Source organism: Macrotis lagotis, chromosome X (genome assembly GCF_037893015.1).
Source record: "Macrotis lagotis isolate mMagLag1 chromosome X, bilby.v1.9.chrom.fasta, whole genome shotgun sequence".
Classification (NCBI taxonomy): domain Eukaryota; kingdom Metazoa; phylum Chordata; class Mammalia; order Peramelemorphia; family Peramelidae; genus Macrotis; species Macrotis lagotis.
The window spans coordinates 352,620,838-352,644,807 of record NC_133666.1 but is presented as its reverse complement, the minus strand read 5'-3'; the positions used below and the strand labels follow the sequence as shown (position 1 = coordinate 352,644,807).

The 23,970-nt window shown below is 35.1% G+C and overlaps 1 protein-coding gene across 6 annotated transcripts in view; it reads right to left on the bottom strand.

Moving 5' to 3' along the window:
* TRIO (trio Rho guanine nucleotide exchange factor) overlaps positions 1–23,970 on the bottom strand; it is a 600,806-nt gene that overhangs the window by 20,804 nt on the left and 556,032 nt on the right. For 4 of the 6 annotated variants that reach the window (XM_074199605.1, XM_074199606.1, XM_074199601.1 and 1 more), the window contains 11 exons: positions 19,801–19,949; positions 18,671–18,737; positions 16,966–17,069; positions 13,268–13,337; positions 11,355–11,444; positions 10,051–10,143; positions 8,434–8,484; positions 7,992–8,069; positions 6,842–7,033; positions 4,455–4,632; positions 719–1,500 (listed from right to left, as the gene is read on the bottom strand). In XM_074199605.1, the coding sequence (XP_074055706.1) occupies positions 719–1,500; positions 4,455–4,632; positions 6,842–7,033; positions 7,992–8,069; positions 8,434–8,484; positions 10,051–10,143; positions 11,355–11,444; positions 13,268–13,337; positions 16,966–17,069; positions 18,671–18,737; positions 19,801–19,949 (1,854 nt within the window). Of the gene's footprint in view, positions 1–718; positions 1,501–1,526; positions 2,461–4,454; positions 4,633–6,841; positions 7,034–7,991; positions 8,070–8,433; positions 8,485–10,050; positions 10,144–11,354; positions 11,445–13,267; positions 13,338–16,965; positions 17,070–18,670; positions 18,738–19,800; positions 19,950–23,970 lie in introns of those variants that run through there. The other 2 variants (XM_074199603.1, XM_074199604.1) reach the window with 2 other exon arrangements.

The following is a 23,970-nucleotide window of genomic DNA, read 5'->3' as shown; positions in this document are numbered from 1 at the left end:
GGAGAAAATATTTCCACTTATTGTTTTTTTGGCAGCAATTCCACTCCAACACCCCCCCCACATTTTGTCTCAATTTATTTTGCTCTGAGTTGGTTAGTTGGAGGTTTTCTTGAGTTTTTGTTTTTTAAAAATTCTCTCAGCAGATGATTAAAATAAAATGCTGCAGAGTCAACTAGGGCTGAAGGGAGCAAATCCAAGCAGAGTAGCAAGTATAAAGTACAGGTCTCATTTACATAAAAGAACCAGTGTAAAATAATTTCCCTCTCCCTCAGAAAGGACAGCAGAGGGACCTCCCCCCCCACCCAAAGTCTGCTAGCTGGAAATATAAGATTTATGACGACACATTCAAGAGGTTAATTATCTGCCTTCTCTAATTAGGAAGACGAAAATAGAGTAAGGAGAGCAGTTAGTAGAAATCAGAGCGAGTGATTTATGTTTTCAGCAGAGGCAAAGGAATCACAACTAGGGTTAGAAGGCTTCGTAGTCCTGTGTCTGTATACATAGGGCTCAGGTCTGGGGTTTATGTATACACACACACTCACACATACATGGAAGCTATATGTGTGTCTAATTTGTCAAGGTACAGGAGGTACTGCGACAGTTGATTATTTCAGAGCAGGGCAGCACTGGAGAGCCAGAAGTTAGTACGAAGGAGAGTGACGGTAACACGGGAAGGTTTTAGAAGAGCTCGCAGGACAGAAGTGCTCCGCGCTCTTACCCCATTACTCTGGGTGGAGTGCACTGATTGCTCGCTGGTCGAGGAGCACGTGCTCATGCGGTCTGTGTCCTTGCTGTGTGACGAGTGGCGATGGACCTGCCTCTGGAGGGAGTCACTGTCCCCGGGAAAAGTGAAGGAGCCGGGGCGGCTGGCAGGAGATGCTGGGATGGAGCTCCAAAAGGAGCCCCCCTTCTGAAGGGGGCTGCTGGGTGGAAATAACTCCTTGCCAAAAGGAGAAGGGAAAGTCGTGGAGAGGGGAGAATTCAGTGGGGAGATGGCTCCAGGTCTTGGCTTCCCCAGCGTCAAGGATCCGAGGCTGCTCCTTGAGCGGCTGTCCTCTGTGCTCCCTCGAGTTTCCTTGGGGGGTCCATCTGGGGTCGGGCTAGAAACATTTCCAGGTGTCTTCCGAGGACTCTCAATAACTTTCATCTTGGGAATCTTCTCTGCTTCTCTCTCGGGAGCATCTGGCTCTCCACTGGGAGGATGCCTGTTTGGTTGGCTGAGGCCAGTGTCTAAGGAGGTGCTGCTGTGAGATGATGGCAGGGAAGGATTGGGAATGGACATACCTGACATCTTGTCTGCCTCTGCCTGGGCTGAGGCTGCAGAGGAGACCAGGACTGGGGAGTGGTGTCTGACAGGCTGCGGGATCCGGGACGGCCTGCTGCGGCTGGAGCTGCCAGGGCCGCTGCTGTGGTTGCTGCTGCTGCTCGGACCGGGGCTGCTGCTGCCGCCGCCACTGCCGCCACTGTGGTTCCTCTGATATTCAATTGGTGAAGTCAAGGCTGGTGGAAGCAGGAGAGAAAGACAAGAAGGCTAAGCCAAGTGTGACTTCTGAGACAAAGAAAAGGAGTCAGTCACAGAACATCATTTCAATTTCTTATCATGAAGATATTTGAAAAATGGAAAAGTTGGTGCTGAGGGTACAATGGAGGGATCACTGGGCTTGGAGTCGGGAAGACCTGAGTGGGAGTCTGGCCTTAGACACTGACCACCTGTGGAAAGAACGCTACTACTGCTACTGGTCATGAACACAGTACTAAAAGCATTACAATTATTGTCATTGGATCCCCACAACATACTGGAAGGGCTGTGCCATTATCCCCCATTTCACAGATAAGGAAACTGAGGTAAATAAGTTGAGTGATGAGCCCTAGGACATATAGCTAGAATTTGGCTGATATTTAATCTATGTTTGCCTCAATTTCCTCAACTATAAGAATGGGATATTAATGGCACCTCCTTCTCAAGGTTGTTGTGAGGATGAAATGAGAGGTAATATTTGTAAACATACTTTGCACAGTGCCCAGTACAAAGACCATGCAGTATAAATGCTTATTTCCCTCCCTTCTCTTATCTATGTAAAACAGGAAAACAAAAGGTCCTTAAGTTGCAAAATTTCCTTAAATATTAAGGAAAATATAAATAGGAAATATAAAGTTACTTGTCCAATAAGCATGTACATGTCTGGGTAGCAATTAGAATTCAATATGCAAGAAATGCCACTGTAAATAAAGAACTGGAGGACTGGGAAAGCTGAAGTTTCAATGGGAGCAGTTCAGCCTGTCATTTTTGCATCTCTAATCAAAGAAAAAAGTTATACTTGACTGAAGCAATTGGGATGATGTGCTATATAACATCCATGTAAAAAGAAGGATCCATTAGACACTGAGAAGGTTTCTCTAGTGACTGGTGTCACAGTGAACAGAAGTCACTTTTTCAAATGAGTGCTTCATAAGAGGTCACTGGAAAAAAGAAAACAAAACAAAACAAAAGGACTGTGACCATTAATCCCTTGGATAGTTCTTACAATGCTGATAGAATTAAGTACTGTTCTGTTCTTTTGGCCAAGGAGTAAAGAGAAATCACTGAGAAGGATCTTATCAAGGGCTCTCAGCTGGTAGGCATGGATGCTGAATATCAAATTCACCTCCCCTTTCTCTGTGTAAACACCTCACATAGCATCTTTTCTGAAAACACCTGGGAAATGTGTGATATATAAAAAGAGAGTCTTAATGGAAAGAAGCTGTGATTTCATCTAGGTGAGAATTTCTTCCCCTTACTACATAGTCACCCATCTTAAAAATGATTAGTTAAGCTTTAAAGTGTCCGTTAACCAGTGAAGTGAAAGAATACCTGACCCAGAATCAGCATACTTATCTTCTGAGTTCAAATCCAGCCTCAGACACTTACTAGCTGTGTGACCCTGGACAAGTCATTTAATCCTTATTTGCCCCAGTTTCGTCAAAAATGAGCTGGAGAAGAAATGGCAAATTGCTCCAGGATCTTTGTCAAGAATATCTCAAATGTGGTCACAAAAAGTAGAACATAACTGAAAATGACTGAACAATAAATGTCTCTGAAAGTTGGATGACTGTTACTTGCTTTTCTAGTACTTCTCAGAGGGTCAGTTGGAACCCAGGCCTTCTTGACTTTCAAGTGTAGCATTGTAGCCACAACTTTATAAGAGTATCAATCTAAAAAGTCCAGGAGAATTGTTGCTTTAGAGAAAGGAGAGGATAAAGGATGTTATCTGGGCAGGATAGTGATCATCATGTGACAAGAATGTATTCAGAGCATGAAACTGCTTTTAAAATATCCTATTAGTTTTTGTCTGGCTAGCAAGATGCCTTAGTGGCATGGCCCATTCATGCCTGCAATTGGGGTAGCAATTCTCTCTTTTCCACAAGTGACAGTTAAGGATCTGAATATCATCAGAGGTCCCATTCAGTTCAGTCAATAATACTATGATCTAAATGTTACACACTAAGTATTTCTATATAATGCTACTACCATCAATCCCCTGAAATGTGACTACTATAAAGAATTTTTCTAATTATAAAAGCAAAAGAACTTTAGAATAGAGTGATTCCAGATCTGCAGTCTGGACACGACACTCTGGTTAATAAAAATTTTATTACAAGTGCCAACATCACAATTTAGTCAAAGATGCTAAATGTCCTTTCTATTTTGCTGAGTGATTATTTACTCCACTTTTATGTAGGATGCAAAGTGTGGAGGTGGCATTATTATGAGAATGAACACTTAAAACAGCACTGTTAGTATTGGGTGTATTGATAGAACACAGGCTCAAAATGTTCTGCCAATCAATCATCTTCCAAGCTGTGGGCTTAAGACAAAATGTTTTAGAAAAGTCTTCTGTCTATAAATATAGCTTGCTGTAAGGGAAGAGAAGTTAGTTGTAACCCTAGGTCACTGAATCAGTTAATCACTAATCAAAGTTAGGGCCATGCTAGTGTTTCACAGGACCCATTTTCTTTCTAGTTGTTTTGTAATTCTTCCCTGATAACTCATTCCCTAAGAATGACAATACCAGCTCTTGTTTCTTAACAGAGGATGGGAGGTGTGGGTTGGAAATACAGTTTAGCAGTTGGAATTCAAAACTCTCCAGCTCCATTTCCAAATCTGTAGATGTTCTCCACCCCCACCCTGGATTTTAGCCAGTTTCCTTTATTTCTTTTAAATGTTCATGCACCTAGCAACATCGTGAATCTTCCCTATATTACAGCACTTTTACAAGGTTTATAGGGTTACCAAACAGTATTTTTTTTATTAGAAGTGGAATTCCAACGGACAGTTTCACTTCACTTAACTAACCAACCAAAAAGCTATGATAGAAAAATTCACATTCTAAGAGACACCAGAAAGAAGGAAATGAGGTATGTTGATGGTGAGAAGGAAAAGATATAACTATTCTAAAAAAAAATAATTGCCTTACCATTTAAAAAGTTGCGCTGGTTTTCCAAAATTTGATTAATTTCATGGATCCATGTTTGCCGGACCCCTGGACTAGAGGAATGTAAAACAAAGGTCTCCACGACATCCCCTGTTCTTGATGTCAGTGCAAATTTACAAGGATCATTGTCCACATTTTCTTCCAAGCAAAGACAACTCACCTACAAGAAAATGGTTTGTTACAAATTAATTCTTGTTCAAAAGGGGTTGTTCCTCATTGTTTCAAGAATATTTTAATCAAAAGTCAAATATGAAGTACTACTTTTCTTGTTGAGTCATAATCTAATATATCTAGACTTGACTTTTAAGGTATTTGCTATGGTCACTGATTGGAGTTTTATTTTTATTTTGTCAGGTGATAAAGGGAATCAGTCATTGAAACTATGGAGGGAATTTCTTCCACTAATAGTCAACAACACTTTTTCAACTTGAATCTTAAAGACTTGGGTGGGGAATGAGAGATTAAGAGTCTAGTTCAGAATCATGAAGCCAATAGGAGTCAAATGTGGACTTGAACCCAGGTCTTCTTGACTCTAAGGCTGGTTTTCTGTTCACTCTGCCAATAATGGCTCTCTGAAGCCAAAATATGGTTTAAATAGGACTTAGAAATGGATAGTCTTTAGAATGTATGGAGATGGTAATGATCTGCTTTGATCAGATCATATCTAGGTTACTATGTTCAATCCAAGGTACCATATTTTCAAAGATTCTGACAAACTGGAATATTTCTACAGGAGGGAAAAGATATTGATGGAACTTGAGAGCATGCCAAAGACAGACTGATTGAAGTAATTATAGATTTTTAGCCTGAATTAGAAAAGACAGGGGGGTGGGGTGGGGGTGGGGTAGCATTAATGCTTTCTTCATATGTTTGAAGGGCTGTTATATAGAAGGATTAGACTTATTCTGATTGAGCCTACTGGGTAAAAATTCTACTGGACAAAATGAGGATGAATGGGTGGTTTTTGGCCCATTGTAAGAACTTAATAATTTTAGCTATAAGAAAATAGATCATGTTGTTTCATAAAGAGAATACTGAATTTCTGAGGTTTTCAAGTGAAGGCTGAATCACCAATTGTTGGGGATGTCAAAGAGGATATTCATGTAATAGCAGGGGGTTGGACTAGGTAACTTTCAAAATTTCTAAGTTTAAATGATCATATATTTAGGACTGGAAAGGACCTTAGAAGTCATTGAATCCAAGAACCTGTTTTACAAATGAGAAATTGATGTTTTAAAAAAAAAAGGTTAAATGACTTATTCTGGGTCATAGACACCTAGTATCTGAGGAAGAATATGAACTCAGGTCTTTTTGATTTTAAAATCCAATACACTATCCATCATCATTCCTACCTCTTCTTTAGGCTTCTGGGATTCAATGATTCTATGAAAGTCAGAAACACCAATTAAAAAAAGAATAATTAGTTGTGTGATCCAGTTGTCATAGTTAAGCTTTGTGAACCTTCCTCTTCTCCCTCAAAAGAAAAAGCTTGAAATGGTCCTATTCTTTTAGAATCTGGAATACATTTCATAAAATTCCATTCTGTTGCTTCTTCATAGAATGGAAGACATCTCAGGTTTAGAAGGGAGGTTCTTAGAGTTTCTATTTGGCTACAAAGACTCTAAGTAAGGACCTGGCAATAGCCTAAGTAGGAACTAAGGTGACACAGTGGTTAGAGGACTGGGCTTGGAGTTACCTCCTCAAATATGGCCCCAGATACTAGCTGTGAGACCCTGGACAAGTCAGTTAAGCTCAGTGTGTCTTAGTTTCCTCATCTGTAAAATGAAGATAATAATAGCCCTTATCTCCTAGATTTATGGTGAGGATCAAATATGATAATAATTGTAAAATGCTTTGCATAATGACTGGCGCATTAAATACTAGATAAATGTTAGTTTTATTATTATTATCATTTAGGTACACACCATTCCATGCAATCCTCATTTTTCAAATGCACATTTGTTTTTTTTTTTTTGCATGACACTTAAAGGGTGGGGACACAAATATGATTTAAAATTAGGTATTCTCATGATGGAAAAAAGGAATGGAAATTTCAGACTGATTGTGTATATAAATCATCCATTCAGACAATAATTACAGTTGAGAGAAGTACAAAAAGAGGAATCTAAAGTTACTGAAATAAAATGAGTATAATTTTTTGGTTTAAACCATATGCATAATCATAATATAGGTTTATTACATAGGCAAAGGAAGTACTTAATGTTTTGTCAAAGTTCAAGGGTCAAGGTATAAATATCACTAAGAAGAAAAAATAGGTCATATTGTGCAAAGTAGCTTTCATAGCATTTGTGGATACAAATGTATACACATCTCCCCCCCTCCCTGATACACATGTGAGTACACATTACCTTGATACTATTTTTAAACAAGAATCCTGGCATGGAGAAACCTTTTTTTTTGTCAAGTGGCTCACTGAATATAACGATTTGCTCAAAGAGAAAAACACGTCTCTCTTTGCAGCGAGGCAGAAGACCTGCATCCTGGTCTGTGACCAAGAATGTATCCTGTAGAAGCAGCTTACCCTGGGCTACAATTTTACCCTGAAACAAGAAATGAGCAAGTTAAGATTTAAATTTTGATTAGAATTTCTCAAAATGAAACAATGTTCCTTCTCTACTTTTAGCGACAAAAATTAATCTATATATTTTTTCAAAAAACATAATCCTCAATATTAAAGTGGCTTCTGCTGCAAAAAAGAACTGTCCTCCATATACATGTGAACCCTTGCATATATCACTGCTTTTATTTAAACAGAAACTCATATTATACTTAAAAAATTTTTAACACAGAATTCTTGAGAAATGCAAATAAATATATATTCTCCTTTAGAAAAACACCAGTTCAGGGAAAAGAACTTCCTCACTTCTTCATGTGGAGGAAAAGAAAAAAACAAACAATCCACTCCCCCCGAAAAACACAACCCAATTCAAATTCTCTATGAATGCCAGAGTAAAGAATGAGTTATTTGTTTAAGCTGTCTAGAAGAGAAATTTATAGGACTTAAGATGAATCAAGGGCCCAACAGCTCAGCCCTAAAGCACAACTGTTGCTAACCACAAAAGGGACTGGTTAGCATATGGGGTTGATAATTAGAAATACAAATGTCAGAAAATAATCTACACAAGATATTGGGCATTTAATACTAGGGATTAAAAAAAAAAAAGGACAACCCAGCTCTGAGACAGCACAGCAGAGGGCCTCAGATTCACACTGGCCCAATTTGAAAAGGGCGGGTTCCCCTCAATAGACCTAAGGAAGAAGCTATCTTTTGGCTTTTTTTGTTTTTTGTTTTTTGTTTTGGCTCATACAAAGCATTTTATAAATGCTTAGAGACCAACTGAAAATATCAAATGAATAGAAAAGAAGTCAAAAGAAAATTCTAAGAGAAAGGTCAAGGAACAGAAGCCTGGAATAAAAGACTAGTTTGGGGAATATGACCTCAATCTAAGACAAAAAGATAGTCACAGAAATCGTTCATAGACAAATATCAAGCATTACATCAAATCCTTGTAGGCGACCAACATTCATCATGTCGTTGCACCGCTTTGGTACTATACACATGACTTCTACAGCTCTCTGTTGGGAGGGGGAAGAAAAGCAAAGGTTGATTATTAATACTTTTTTGGAGAAAGTATCATACAACAATTAGTAATTAAATATACAAGAAATAAACAATTAAAAATCAGCTCTGTTCATTCCCCCATTCACCACCCTTCCACATACAGCCACACATAGCCACACACAGCCACACATAGCCACACACACACACACACACACACACACACACACTCTTTCATCCAAATGTGCCCGAAATAAGTAGCTACACTAGAATAATTCAATCAGTGACTGAAAAAACTTCTGGACAATTCATAAACTAATCTGTGTGTGAAGAAGTCAGCAAACTTAGAAGAAAAACCCAGGATTAAAAAAAAAGGCATACCTCTAATTCTGTTGTGTCCAGACTAGCTTTTTTGGAGTATTTGAGGAAATCCTATAAGGCAAAGGGAAAGTTATTTAGATTTAGAGCTTTAGAGTCTATAGTCAAAAGCAGATATCATCATCATCATCATCAGTATCAGCATCATCACCACAAAACACTATTATCAAAGCTTTCAAATATGTAATGCCTACTATATGCTTACCCTGTTCTAATTCTTTTATAGATATTATCTCATTTGGTCTTTCTACCTTGGGAGGTAGGTGCTATTTACATTGACTCCACTCTATACTTGAGGAAACTAAGGCAAACTGATGTTAAGCAATTTGCCCAAGGTGACACATCTGGGGTCTGGTTTGAACTTAGATCTTCCTAATTTCAGGTTCAGTGTTTAATCATGGCCTCACCTAGATGCCTAAAATGAAGTTTACTCTTTCTGTGTTTGAAAAGCATTAAAATGAGAGATAACAGAAAACTGTACTTATTTTAACCAAGAAAAACTATGTATTCCTCATGAATGCTATTTGTCCTTTCACAGTAAAAGTTGCCACATCATAAAAATGTGGGAAGAAAAACCCTAAGTCTGCAGTCTCGTTTTGTTATGTAAATTTACAAAATATTACTCTTATTCACACTTCGAATTTTAAAGTAATCAAAGTTTATCAATAAAAAGAAAACAGCAGCAGGAGACAGAAGTTGCCAAAGACTCTTAAAGCTAGTGGCAAAAAGATGAACCAAAATCCATTTAAAGTATATTGAATACCATACACTTGTACAACACCTTCCATTTATCCTGTATAGCTCTCCTATGTGTAGAGTTGTTCACATCTTGTTTCCCTTACTAGAATGTGAGTTCCTTGAGAGCAGCAATCATGTTCTGTCTTTGTATACTAAATGCTTGTTATTTAGAGTAAATGCTTAATGCATGATTTTTTACTATTTTGCAAATTTGACTAATTTGCAAAGAAAATATAAACATATGGTCTCATTGGAAACTTTCCTACTTCTTTCCTTCTTCCCTTATTTTTCTCTTCCTTCTCTTCCCTCCTTTCCTTCTTTTTTTCCTTCCTTCCTTCCTTCTTTCCTCCCTCTCTTTTTTTTCATCTCTCCTTCCTTACATGGGTTCAGGAGGTAGAATATTGATTTGGGATCCAGGGAAATCTGATGTCAAATTCGTTCTCACTTAACTGTATAACTGCACAAATCATTTAACTTCTCTCCATCCCAGTAACTTCCTCTCTAAAGAGGGTATAAATATAGTACTTCCATTCAAAGGGTTCTTATGAGAATTAAATGAGATAGCATCAGTAAAATACTCCGTAAAAGTGCTAGTTATCACTTATTCAATTTTGTAATTCATTTTTTCTAATTTTTCAAGGCAATGGGGTTAAGTGACTTGCCCAAGTACATACAGCTAAGTAAGTATTTAGTGTGTGAGGCTGGATTTGAATTTAGGTCCTCCTGACTCCACTGTGCCACCTACTGTCCCCTTGCTCATTCAATTTTAAAGAAAACAAAAATCTCTCAAACATTTCTTTTTCTAGGACCAGTCACGATCTTCCCAAGTGAATTCTTTAAACCCTACTGATTTCCTTAGAAGGACATCCAATGCGGTCTCACCTTTAGTAACAGTTGGTATTTCATAATTCTTTGTACTGGTTTTATTAGCAGATCTGTGAGTTGCAATCTATGGCCCAGTCGTTGCTTTAAATCCTATGATTGAAAAAACAAAAAAGTGTTAAGTATTGATTTAAATGTTTTTTCCCCATTTAATAGTATTTTATTTTTTCAATTACATGTAAAGATAGTTTTCAACATTCATTTTTGTAAGATCTGGGGTTCCAAATTTTTTTCCCTCCCTCCTCAGGACAGCAAGCAAGCTGATATAGATTATACATATACAATCGTGTCACACATATATCCTTTTATTAGCCATGGTGTGAACAAAAATAACAAAAGAATGTGAAAAGAAAAAAATAAAAACCAAAAAACTTAAAATAGTATGATTTGATCTGCATTCAGATTTCATAGGTTTTTCTCTGGATATGCACAGTATTTTCCATCATGAATCTTTTGGAATTGTTTTGGATCACTGTTTTTGTTTTTTTGTTTTTGCAAGACAAATGGTGTTAAGTGGCTTGCCCAAGGCCACACAGCTAGGTAATTATTAAGTGTCTGAGGTCAGATTTGAACCCAGGTACTCCTGATTCCAGAACCAGTGCTATATCCACTGCACCATCTACCTGCCCCTTGGATCACTGTATTGTTGAGAAGAACTAAGTTGATTATATCTGATCATCCCACAAGGTTGCTGTTTGCTGGGTACAATATTCTCTTGTATCAGTTCATTTAAGTCTTAAATATGGTTTTTAATGATTACCTCAGTAATGACTACAGTAAGAAAGGTCAACTTCAAACAGGCAAGACTGTCTCTGCTTGCACACAAATTTCATTCTGAACCACATTAAATTCAACTAGTGTAATTCTCAGAATCCCTAAAGTTTCATACTCTACACTTTTTGAAGCTGTGGTTCAAAATGATTCACTTAGGCTTACGTAGCTGTTTTTTTTTTTTTGAATGGATTTCTTTTTTGACTGGAAGTAAGCCAGTTTTATTTGAACTGCAGAAAGGGGCTAAAAGTCATTAAGTTTGCTATTTTGAGTTCATGGTAAGATAGAAAACCTTCAGATAAAGACTGGTGGTGACTCCTTTTTAAATATGCATTCTGAAATCAAGCATCATGGTTTATATTAACATTTGATTCTTTTGTTAAGAAGGAAAGTCAGCAGCAATATTTATATCACTCAGACTGAAACCTAGTCTTCTGAGGTTTAACTTAACTTTGTAAGGAAAATGCTAATTAGAGTTTTGGGTTCAAATGTGTCTAAAGGCTCATGATTTTCGCCTGTTTTGTGTGACTTACCTCAAAAAATGTATCAATATATTCTGAGACTATGTGCTCAGACTTTGGTTTATTTTGGCAATAAACTATGTACATGTGCAACCGTCTCTCCTGTGAATTAAATTTAAGAAAAGTAAACAAGTCAGCTTAAAAGAGCACCAGTTTTAGATGAAAGATTAACATTTTAAAAAGGAATGATTTTAAAAAATAAAGTTTTGTATCAATAAAGCTATAGAGATATTTCAGAAGTACAAATAAACTAGCAGTGTGTGCCACAGAGTAGGTACTTAATAAATGTTTACTGTTTAATTGAGAATGCTATGTATTGTGATATATATATATATATATATATATATATATATATATATATATATATATATAAATAAGTGCTGGATTTGTTTTCTTCTTGAAATATCAGAGTACTTGTGACTCTGAGATTAGATAAAGTGTCACTAGGATGACTGGGAGGGGGATGAAGGAAAGGTCTTTTCTTTTCTTGGGACTATAAGGGGAAAAAATAAACATAGCTAATATATTGTAAAATGTTTCCCTAACCTCCTGAGAGAGGGCTCACAACTTCTGAACTCTAGAAAAATATATTTCAATATCTTTAAGAACTAGAGTGTGGAGATTAGTCAGGAAATAAGCAAATAAGCCCAAACCAGGAACAAGAACATTTTCCTATTCTTAAATCATATGACTAGATGACATGTGTGAATAGCCAAACTTATTTTTAATGTTTTCCACATGTTACTCTTCTAAAGATCCATTGTAATGCTCAGTCCTGCTATTTCCCATTAGCTACATAGTCTCTGCTCAATTAATAAGACTCCTTTAAAAATAACAGTGTTTTACAGTAGAAACCATTTACTTAAGTCCCAAGTAACCAAAATTTCATTGTCCTCAGTCAGTCACTTAATTCTGGAAAATCTAATAAGCATAAATGATAAGAGATAGTACCATGAAAGAACTGATAATCAAGTGGATCATTTGTGCTAAAGGAGGTAAGAAAGCCAATCAAGGAAAATAATGAAGTATCACTAGGGCATTTATATTTGGTATTGGAAGACAATCAGAAAACATCAATACAAGACACATTCTTCCTGATTAAGATGAAAAAAAAACAATCTTTTTTTGCAAGGCAAATGGAGTTAAGTGGCTTGTCCAAGGCCACACAGCTAGGTAATTATTAAGTGTCTGAGGCTGGATTTGAACTCTGGTCCTCCTGACTCCAGGGTCGGTACTCTATCCACTACGCCACCTAGTCGCCCCCAAGATGAAATCTTGATCTGACCTAGTTAAGGACCTAGTTGGGAGTAGACATAGTGGTTCTTAATTTTTTTCCCCTTATAGCACTATTTCTTGCCATGAGATATTAAGGGACACTGAATGTTTAATTTGATAGCACTATGGGAACATTAGGAGACTCCATCTGTGTAGTTTCCTTTGAAAATAAAGACAATTTTTTTTAAAACTGTTAGATTAATATCTGACATGTTTGGGGGGTTATGGTATACATATAAAAGCAAGATTTGTTTATTTAGGGAATACTATCTTAATAAATTACATATGCTGGCTAAGTAAAATTTTCATTAAAAATCATCTAGAAATTGTCTATATTTTTGTAGTGTATTTAGAGAAACTTTTGGACATCTGCTGGTTGACTATAAAGATAAGTCAGTGACTTAAATTTCTATTTAATTTAAAAATTATTACAAACTTGTAAACCTATAAAAAGAAGTTGAACTTGCTTTGAAAATATTTGTGTTAAATAAGTGAATCTCAATACATTAAACCTATATTATTTCAATTTTATTTTCATTATAATGTGTTTTTATTCCCTACTTGATCTTATCACTAATTTGTTAAAGTTTTTAATAATCATTTATATTACTTGAAGAAATAATGAAAATCAACAGAAACACGGTACTTACATGCTTAACAAAAAGGGATCCTAGTTTTTCTGGATCTTCAAGGCACTTTTCCAATTCTCCCAAAAAGAAGCTGAAACAGAGGGAGACTAATGCTTTATTGACTTGCTCTGCCCAAATAAGGTCATTAATATGGATCACAGGTGTAGAGTTGGAAGGATCTTATCAAGTATCAGGTCTAAACTCATTTTAAAGAAAAGGAAACCAGGGCTGGGAAGTTCTATGAAGTCACTACTGTAGAAAAGGCAGAGCCAGGATTTTCATCAAGATTGTCTAGCTCTGGATTCAAGATTCTTCCCATGAAATGATACTTCTTAAGAAAGATGAAGCTGGTGAAGGTTGAAGGGATTTGACCAGGGTCATTTAACTAGTATCAGTGGCTGGAATCAAACTCAGGTCTTCTTCTTTTTTTTTTTTTACAAGGCAGTGGGGTTAAGTGACTTGACCAAAGGTCAACACAGCTAGTAAATATCAAGTATCTGAAGTGAAATTTGAACTCAAGTCTTCCTTACTCCAGGATTGATGCTCTATTCACTGTGCTACCTACCTGCCCACTAAACTCAGGACATTTTGACTTTCCAATTTTGTGTTTTTCTTCATCTTATATTACTGCACCTTTTGGCTAATATTTTTTAAATTGCCTGTTTTTGCAATGAAAAGAGGAATGTAAAATGGAATCAATGCTTAGCACATAAAAAAATTGTTAAGGTACAATGGAGATAAAGAAAATTAAGAAATCTAAGAAAGAAACCATGAATTACAGAAGAACATTTTTAGACCTGTTACCTTTTTTTCTTTAGTTCAATTGAATGAAACCACTTTCTTTTATCTTCTCATTCTGATGTTGATGTCTTTTCAATTAGAGGCAGGTAATTATATAGTTGAATGACATTTTTGTAAAAAATAAATCATAAAATCACAAAATTTCTGATTTGGCAAGGACTCCAGAATGTTCATCTAGTTCCCTCTACAACTTGACAAGTTTCTGCTTTTAAGACCTTAAGCCACAGGAAGTTCCCATTATCCTGAGGCAGTTGTTGTACTTCTGAGTATCCATCATTAATAGCAATAACTTATACTGTGCTCCCCAAACTCCTATTCACTGCTTCTAGGTTTACTTGATAGATGAATGAATCCTGCTAATCACTCTTGCATATGACAGCCTTTTAGATATGTGACAACAGTTACTATGTCTCTTGCCCTTTTCTTCTCCAGGTTAAACATCCCCAAGTCTTCAAGATCAATTGGCAGCTCAAAGAATATATTTTTAAGAAATACTACCATTTATCTTTTTCTTCCACTGGTAGTTTTATTTTTTTTTTTTAATTTTTATTTATTTATTTATTTTTAGTTTTTGCAAGGCGATGGGGTTAAAGTGGCTTGCCCAAGACCACACAGCTAGGTAATTATTAAGTGTCTGAGACCAGATTTGAACTCAGGTACTCCTGACTTCAGGGCTGATGCTCTATCCACTGCACCCCCTAGCCGCCCCCCCACTGGTAGTTTTATAAAGGACCAATCCAGATAATAACTGCTATGAAATGTTAATTAAGTCTGTGTGACATACATTAACTATATTAATTTCCATTTTCAAAGAATATCTCCAACTTAAGATCAAAATTAAATTCCAATAACTGAGTAATTTTAGGATCAGCAGCCTTTTAGTTTCATTTCTAGCTCTTTCAAAGTAATAGTTATGATACAGAATTTTTTTACACCCTTTTAATAAAACAATTTATATTTTCCATTAGAATTTTTCTTTTGGTATTTTATAACTCACATGCTATTATTTTTCGATACTTAAGGTATGCAAAGTGCTTTATACATATCATCTCAAGTAAGCCTCCAAATAACTCTGTGAGATAGTTATTATCCTAATTTATCCCCATATTATCCCCATCCCCATATAGATGAGGAAACTGATACTCAAGTCAAGCAGACTATACTTATTGAACTAAGTCTCAGATAAAGTATTGAAATTTATGACACTAATATATAATTACAGGTTTTACCCTTACAGCACATTATAGCTTTCAAATCACTTTCTTAAAATAAAAAAAAAAATCTTAAGGTTTTAGAAGTAAATGACTTATTCCCATTTTTGTAGATGGGAAAACTGAGGCTGTGGGAATTTAACTAACTTGGGCATATAGCTGGTAAGCTCTTCTGATTCCAAATCTACTATTTTAATCAAAAGGTAGGTGCCTTATTAAAAACAATTCAGTTTTAGGACTGAGGGTAAAGAAAGATATAAGCCATGAATTTGATAAGTCTTTTTTGAAAACATATAATCAAAAGCCTAGGCAAATATACACATATAAACTTTGGTCTCTGAACTGACACCCGTCATTCTCCTTTATCCATTCACTGAAAATATAATAAGCACCTTTTTTTCTTTTTTTTTAGGTTTTTGCAAGGTGTTGGGGTTAAGTGACTTGCCCAAAGTCACACAACTAGGTAATTATTAAGTGTCTGAGGCCACATTTGAATTCAGGACCTCCTGACCCCAGGTACTGTGCTCTATTCACTGTACCACCTAGCTGCTCCTATTAAGCACCTTTTGTATATAAAGTCTACCTAACTTTGTACATTTGTAGATATTATAAATAAGCAAATGCATAGATATTGGAGGTTCAGGTTCAAAAAATTATTTACTAATAGGTTATGGAATCAAAACCATTTAGAAAGTGTTGACTGAAAGAAAAGATTCTCCAGAGTGGAAAAGGCTATTTATATCAGGCTTTTATAGAATGGAAAAATGTCCTTTAAGAACATTCAACTCCCATTTCTCCAAATATGAGATAAATGAGATACTTCTAAATCTATATTTGGGGCTAGTGAATGAACTAAAACATCTGGAGGGAAGATTCTGTACAAATAACCAGAATTCATTTATATCTTATCACTTATCACCTATTATATTGGGAGTTATAACAAATTATAAATGCGGAAGGGAGGCTACTGGATCTGAAATCAGAAGACAAGGCTTTGAATCCAAACTAAGTTTTTGGTTTTGTGATCTCAAATCACTAATAGGTTCAGTTTTCTCATCTATGAAATGGATTTAACACTACATTACCCACTTCCACAGGTTGTTGGGAAGAAAGAGCTATGTAAATCCTGATTCACCATATAATTAAAAAAAACTTATTTATTTAAGGCAGTGGGATTAACTGACTTGCCCAAGGTCACACAGCTAGGTAATTAGTAAGTGTCTGAGGTCAGATTTGAACTCAGGTACTCCTGACTCCAGGACTCTATCTACTGTGCTACCTAGCTGTCCCACTATTTAAATTAAGCTATTTGTTTTTATAAATGAATAAATTTGTCTTCTGATTTATGAGTTTGGGTTAGCATGAATCAGTTTCTCAAATTCTAATTATCCCTATGTGAATTAATAAAACTTAACTTGTGAACCTATAAAGCTGAGAATGAAATCCAGACTCAAGGTGACTCTCAAGAGGCACAGAAACAAAATGAGTTCATATCTAAGCAACTGGACAGTCAACTAATCATTCTTTCTTTAATATCCTTTTTTCACTGCAATATATCTAAAAAGTACTTATCTTATAATACAAGTCAGTTAGCAAAATAAAGTAAATCAGTATTTATCTGACATAAAACAACATGCATCAAGTTTTTATTTAATTAGAAATTAAATTTACTTAATTAAAAACTGAAATAGATTATGCTATACATACTCTCTGTGCCAATCATAAATCTGATGGATGTTGCCAAATACAATCTTATCTTTTCCTTTCATGTCATCAGGGACACCATCTTCTTTCATAAGTGCCATGTATCCCTGTAATTGGAGATTTCTTTTTAAAACTCATTTTCAATTCATGCCATGACTTACTTACTAATACAACAAAATCCCTCCCCTTATAAAAAAATGACTTGGTGCTTATTCTGTATCAGTCTTAAGTGCAAAATAAAGCCTTGTCTCAGCATTTAAAATAAAAATAAAAGCAACAATGAAATGTAGCTATAACGCGCATTGAAAATAAACTACAAAATTGTTTAATACTATTTTTCATGATTTTGATCTCAGACTGTTTCATAAATATTGATCAAAGTTCATTTAAGAAATTTGCAAAATTCTACAAATCTGAAAAAAAAAAGACAAATCCTCATTATGTGTGTGTGTGGGGAAGCAAACATTATAAACTTGACTCAAATAAACAAATACTCACACTCACTTCAAATAAGCCTAAATAACACATAATTGAAATAATGAGGATTTAAAACCATGAATGGTGGTCTTCAGGGGTAGGAAATCTAATTAATCTTTAAAGTTCAATTCAAAAAAAACATGTGGCTTAGATATGGTCTTAAAATGAACTTTGTGAGAATTCATCATGCAAAAATTCTTTTAAAATTCCCATTCTTTCATTTTAATAAGTTAAAATTGTACTAAAGGCAAAACATGCACATAATTGGCACAATTTCTCATGTATTATATGTATGCACGCACATATGCATATATAGATATATAGATACATATGATATACACATACCTATACCATAACAACATAGCATAGTTCCATATACAGAAAAAGTTTCTTGTAACTTTTAGTAAAATAGTGGCTTGGGTGAAACATATACCTAAACACTGCCAAGTAATGGGCAAATATCCCATTCTGAAATGACACTTAAAATATATATATATCATAATGAGTTATGTCAAAATATTCATGACATAATCATAGATATTTAATAAAATCAATGGAAGTGGGCTTTAGATTCATTTTAGAAATAGCTCTTAATCTAATTAGAATGATATTTCTGGTTAAGTCAACCATAGTAAATGTCAGCTACATGAAGTACTGAGCAAGTTCTGATCTCATGTAATGATATATCATTTGTTCTGCTCTCAAGCTATTTTTTTGAACAAAGTCTCCTGAATACAAGGATTAAGTTAAAGATGGAATAAGATCTGTAGTTATGGCATACTTTGGCTCAGAGGAATTTAAAATATTGCCACTTCTGCTTTACCAAAAACATTTGCAAGGAGTATAAAGGTAAGCTTCTCATGTTAGCATAGGGTCTAGACATAGTGGCTTAATAAAAATTTATTGATAATAGATGCCATAATTAAAATGGTAACAAATAATAGGTCAAAAAGTAAAGAAAAAAGTATACTTGCAGATTAAACAAGAGAATTTAAATTAAGCTTTAAAATCTAATGGGCTAATATGATATATGTCTTGGAAGAACCTGTTCATTTTTTTGTGAATAATAGCATTTTTAGAAACCTGTGGAAAGTACCAATATTAAATTGTTGGTTTTTTTTTAACATAATACATCTTTGGGTAGCTTAGGGGGAAAAAACTACTCAGTTGGCAACATAATTAAAATACTGATGACACATATATACATATATAAGTATAAATATATAAATACCTCAACCACATAGCCTAGGTCCCGTACATAGTCCCGCTCTGTTTCCACTAATTCCTGTAGGACATAGCTGTAAAAAAGGGAAAAAACCTTTAACAAAGACAACATTTATAGACTGAGAAATATAGTGTTAAATAGAAATTCTGTAACTTTAGCTATAGTTGATTTCTTTACAAAAATAGATGATTCTTAATACCCAAATTTTGAAAATGGGTGTTTTAAAGTTTCCTATGTCCTGAATAACCTATTAGTTTAAATAGCTAGCCCAAAGGAGACACTGTGATAAATACATAGAAAGCTTTTAATGAACTTACATTCACAGACACACATTTTTAATTGTATCCCACTGAAATCCAGATTCACAGTGAAAGTACCAGAAGGCAGATGCCAAAAAGAGACTGGAAAATGACTTGTTTCAAAATTGTCATGTTAAAGCAAACATTAAACAAAGTAACTGTTTTCTTAACAGCCTAGTGACACTAAGTTTTTATAGGAAACTGAAGATGAGAGCAAAATTGAGAAATATGATGTTATGATTCTGACTATACCATTTGGAATAAAATGAGATATTATTTGTAGAGTAGAGTCTGGCACATAGTAGGCACTTAATAAGTGTGTGTTTACCTTCCTTTTCCCTCCTTGGAAGTGCATCCTTAGTAACATTTATCAACTCTATAATCTATAGACTATAATTGAAATAAATTTTCTAAGACTACTAAATAGAACCTGAATTGATCTGAAAAAATTACTAAATATCCATAAATGAAGAATTTTACTTAATTTCTCGGAAAGATCTTATTATTTTGAAGCTTTTTTTCCCATGGCAGCAGTTATCTAAGATAAATGACTATAATGATAATATCCCTAGGAAAAAATGTTTTTTATGTGAATTCTCTAGAATTGTCAAGGTAGACACAACATATCCTGGGAATTGAAGGAGGCCTATTTCTAAGTAAGAAAAGCAAAAACCAAATATCTCCCACATACTTCAAGCTTTGATTCCTGATGAAAACTTTGTGGCCTCTAATAGTCATAATTCAAGATGGTAGCAATCACATTTTTTAAAATGGGCAAAAACTTTGTGATTACAAACTAAAAAATAATAATTTTTCAAAAAATAAAGTCAGTCTTACTGTCGTCTCTTTAAAGAGCTGGATTTTCTTTCTTCCATCTCATCAATGGGTGAAGAGGAGGACAGGAGGGAATTATCTGAAGGGTTGAAAGATGGGCTACTACTATCACCTTGGTCTACTAAGAGAGAGCTAGGTCGATCTTCCAGTGCCTAAACCCCAAAGAACAATGACAGAGAATATTTATTAGTAGCATTGCTTTTTCTCTTTTATTGACTAGTTATACTGACTTTAACATATTATTAACCAAAATCACAAGAAAATTCATTAGGTCAGAAATTATATAACAAATGTACTTAATTACATTTTTAAACAAGGCAGGAAAAATTATTGAAAGCAGGCAGAGAAAGAAGAAAAGGAGGAATATACAGACACCTAAACTCTTGCCAATTAATAAAATTTGCCTTGTAATAAATGATGAAAAAACAGTAGACAGATTCAATCAGCTCTAGTACCTATTATTTTTGGATTCATGAGATATTTATCAATTTTAGTTAATTCTTTTCAGCTATTTCTCTGACAAATGAGAGCTTATGATTATTCATTTTAGAAATGTGCAATGTGACCTAAATAGAAAAGCATAGTTCATTGGTTGCAAACCTTGGCAAAAACATTGCATGCACTAATTTTAAAATGTTGAAAGTTGTCCATGTTTTCTATAGCTACAGAGACTAGATCAGGCCCTCAGTCATTTTGAGTACTGGTTTGTTCAAACCTCCACCTAATACTTCAGGCCACACTGCTCTCTTCCTCCTCTTAAACTACCTCTGCACTATAACCAGGACTTCCACATTTAGTATGTGATACTTCTCTCATTGTTTCACGTGAGCTAATTCTGTCTTCCTGATAGGAAAAAATTCTCTTCTACTTTCCTTTACAATGACCACAGTTCTCTAAAGGCATTCAGAAATTACTTGTTGATTGTCTGATTGACTTAAAAAGGTACAGAAGACAACATACTCATTCTTGTGACATTATTTCTCTTTGGACACCATGCATCACAGAAACTAAAGTATTCATTGTTATGACTATCATGCTTTAACTCAGACCTTTAGTGCAAACTGAATGCTTCTATCCTAAAAGACAAAAGGATGGATTTTTGTTCTTAAGCCTTGCAATCACAATTATGGTGGTTTTCAGAACGAAAAAGAAAATACAGTAAAATTTTATTCACCTGAAACTCATGGAACTAGAAGGAGTTAGGTCTTTAATGGGTGTTGTTTTTGCTGAAGAAGGTATCTCTATCTCTAGTCAGTTGGAGAAATTATGTTTGCCTCAGATTTATTTTGAATAAGTATAACTTGGCTTATCCTGTAGGAGGTTTACCCTAAATAACAAATCTTGATTCATGCAGGCCAAGCCTTAAGAGTTCTTTGAGTGAACAAACACCAAAGCCTGGGACAATAAATGGGAGAATGTTTTGGTCTTTTTAGGCTATCTGAATTTACAGAGAAACAGCTGAAGTTCATTAGGATGATCATCCACTTGAAAGGAAAACCAACAATCTGGTAAACATGCCAGACCCTTCCCTAGATACAGAGGAAGAAACTAGAGTGACTCCACTGGGGATAGCCACTGTATCCACTCATGCTAATTAAAGTCCCTGAGAAGACAAATTCTGAATAGAGATGGTGGCAGGAGATGGTAATGTGGAGAGTTTCCTGTCATGAGAGAAGATTTGATAAGGAAAAAAAAAAGCCAGTGATAATAGAAATTGTAAGGTTTAACTTCCTTTCAGAAAAAAAAGGTTTATTTTACACATATATGGGACTCTTGAGACTATCCTGCTGTCTGTTTCTTTAGCAAGAAAGGAACAGAGGCCTATTTTGGATGGAGCAACTAAGTTCCTGAATGAATCTTAAAATCTTATTTAGTGCTTGCATTAGAAAAGGGGCAAAACTGAAACATGCCACTAGACATGTGATAACTTGATGTTATTGTATTTTCTATACAATGGATCAAGCACTACACGAAAGCTGTATCTGCTTTCTTATATGCAAGGTCAACTAACCAACAATGAATGAAATTTAGCAGTGCCTGCACTATATATGGGCAGTTAGGTGGCATAGTAGATAGAGCACTGGGCTTAGATTCAGAAAGACCCATACTGATAAATTCAAATCTGACCTCAGACACTTATTAGCTGAGTGAACATGTATTAAGTCACACTTAACACTATTTGCCTAAGTTTCTCATCTGTAAAATGATCTGGAGAAGGAAATGGGGAAACCACTCCAGTATCTCTGCCAAGACAACCCCAAATGGGTTCATGAAGAGTTGGACAGGACTGAAAATGACTGAACAAAAGCAATGTGGCTCGCTAGTTTAAGTTAAGATTTGGAGTGGGGAAGGTTATTTCAATAATCAAGGAAAATGAAGAATATCTTACTAGGGTTGTATATTCAGTTTAAAAGAGGGGAGGAATGACAGGTTTATTGTGGAGATGGTACTAAATAATGCAGTGTCATTAAAAGGCACTATAACTAAACAATATTTACTTTTGCCATTTTTGGTGCTCACTCATCTTAAATCTCTTATAGGTCAAGAATATTGGGGGGGGGGCAGCTAGGTGACTCAGTAGATAGAGCACTGGCCCTAGAATCAGGAGAACCTGAGTTCAAACTATTAGCTGTATGATCCTGATCAAGTCACTTTGCCCTTACTGTCTCCACCCACCAAGTGGATAGATAGCACACTGGACTTGGAGTAAGTGAGCTGTGTAACCCTGAGTAAGTCATGTAACCTCTCTGCGAATCATTTACCTTATCTATAAAATAGATATAATAATAGCACCTACTTCCCAGGGTTGCTGTAAGGATCAAATGATATAACATTTGAAATACTTAAAGAGTGCAAAGCAAAGTTTCACATCATGATGATGAGGAGAACTGAACTTAAGAGTCAGAAAAAATGAGTTGGCTCTATCAGTTCCCTTTTCTGAAAAATGAAGAGCTTGTACTAGAAGCTAATATCCTTTCCATCTCTAATATTCTGTGAAATTGCAGTAAACTAAGAGTTTCTTGGGACAAATTGATATATAGTATGAATCTTGGCTGCTAAACTTCAAGTTTTAGTTTCCCTGAATGTTGGTTACTTGGGAAATTAACCACACCCTGATGATATCATAGGCAGTTTTTTATAGGACATATCCATTCAATCTACATAATCAAAAAGATATGGCCACACTGGAAATGACCTCCTAGGAGATCAGCCAGAAGAAAATGAATAGCAGTGATTTGAGATCTGTGATGAGAAGCCCACCACAAGGGATTACATAAAGCAGTGATTCAGACTCATAGGATATTGGAATATCCTGTGAGCATTACGATGAGTCACCTGTCATTGGAAGCTTTCTAACCTGCCATGGGAAGGAGGGGAAGAGGGAGATGTTGTTTGGAATTAAGCCACATTTGGGTTCATGGTTTTTTCATTTTAAAAATATGGCAGCATATAAATGACTATCTATGAGAAGAAAGTGGAAGATAGTCTCAGATAAAGTAAATGTTCACTACATATGAACAGTTCTTGCTGTATTGCTTAAAGTTCTTAGAAAACTGAAAGGTGATTGGAAATGACTTAAATAGAAAAAATTAAGTCTAATGTATTTAAAGTAAAAGTGAACGAAATGACTTTGTTACAATATGATTTTCTAAATTGAAAAGATCTTAAAAAATAATTTAGTCCAACTCCCTGATTTTAAGTGTAAATTGAGGGTGAGAAGAAGAAAATTTTGCCAATTAGTTGTTAGTATTCTTTCTACTCTCAAATTTTCATAGAATCATTTTGATTCCTCCCTTTCTCACATCATCCCTCAATCTCTATCTTTGTGGTTATATTTATTTGGTGAAACATGATTTTCTTAATCTTAAAATTAAAGTACTTTTAATTTTTAAAGTATTGGAACATAGGTACACCAAAGGTATACTCAAAGCTGAGTATAAGTATGTATTACTAATATTGCCTACTACATAGATTTTTATGAACTGAATGTACCAGAGGCAAAAAATATTCAAAATAGAATTTATCACCCTCATTGCAGCCCCTCCAAATGTTTCTCTTCCAATTTTTTTACTTGTCAGGGTATCTTCATCCTTTCATACACCTAGATCCACAATGTCAGAGACATTCTTGCAATCCTAGTCTGTTGACCTTATACGGAAGGAATTATTTCCT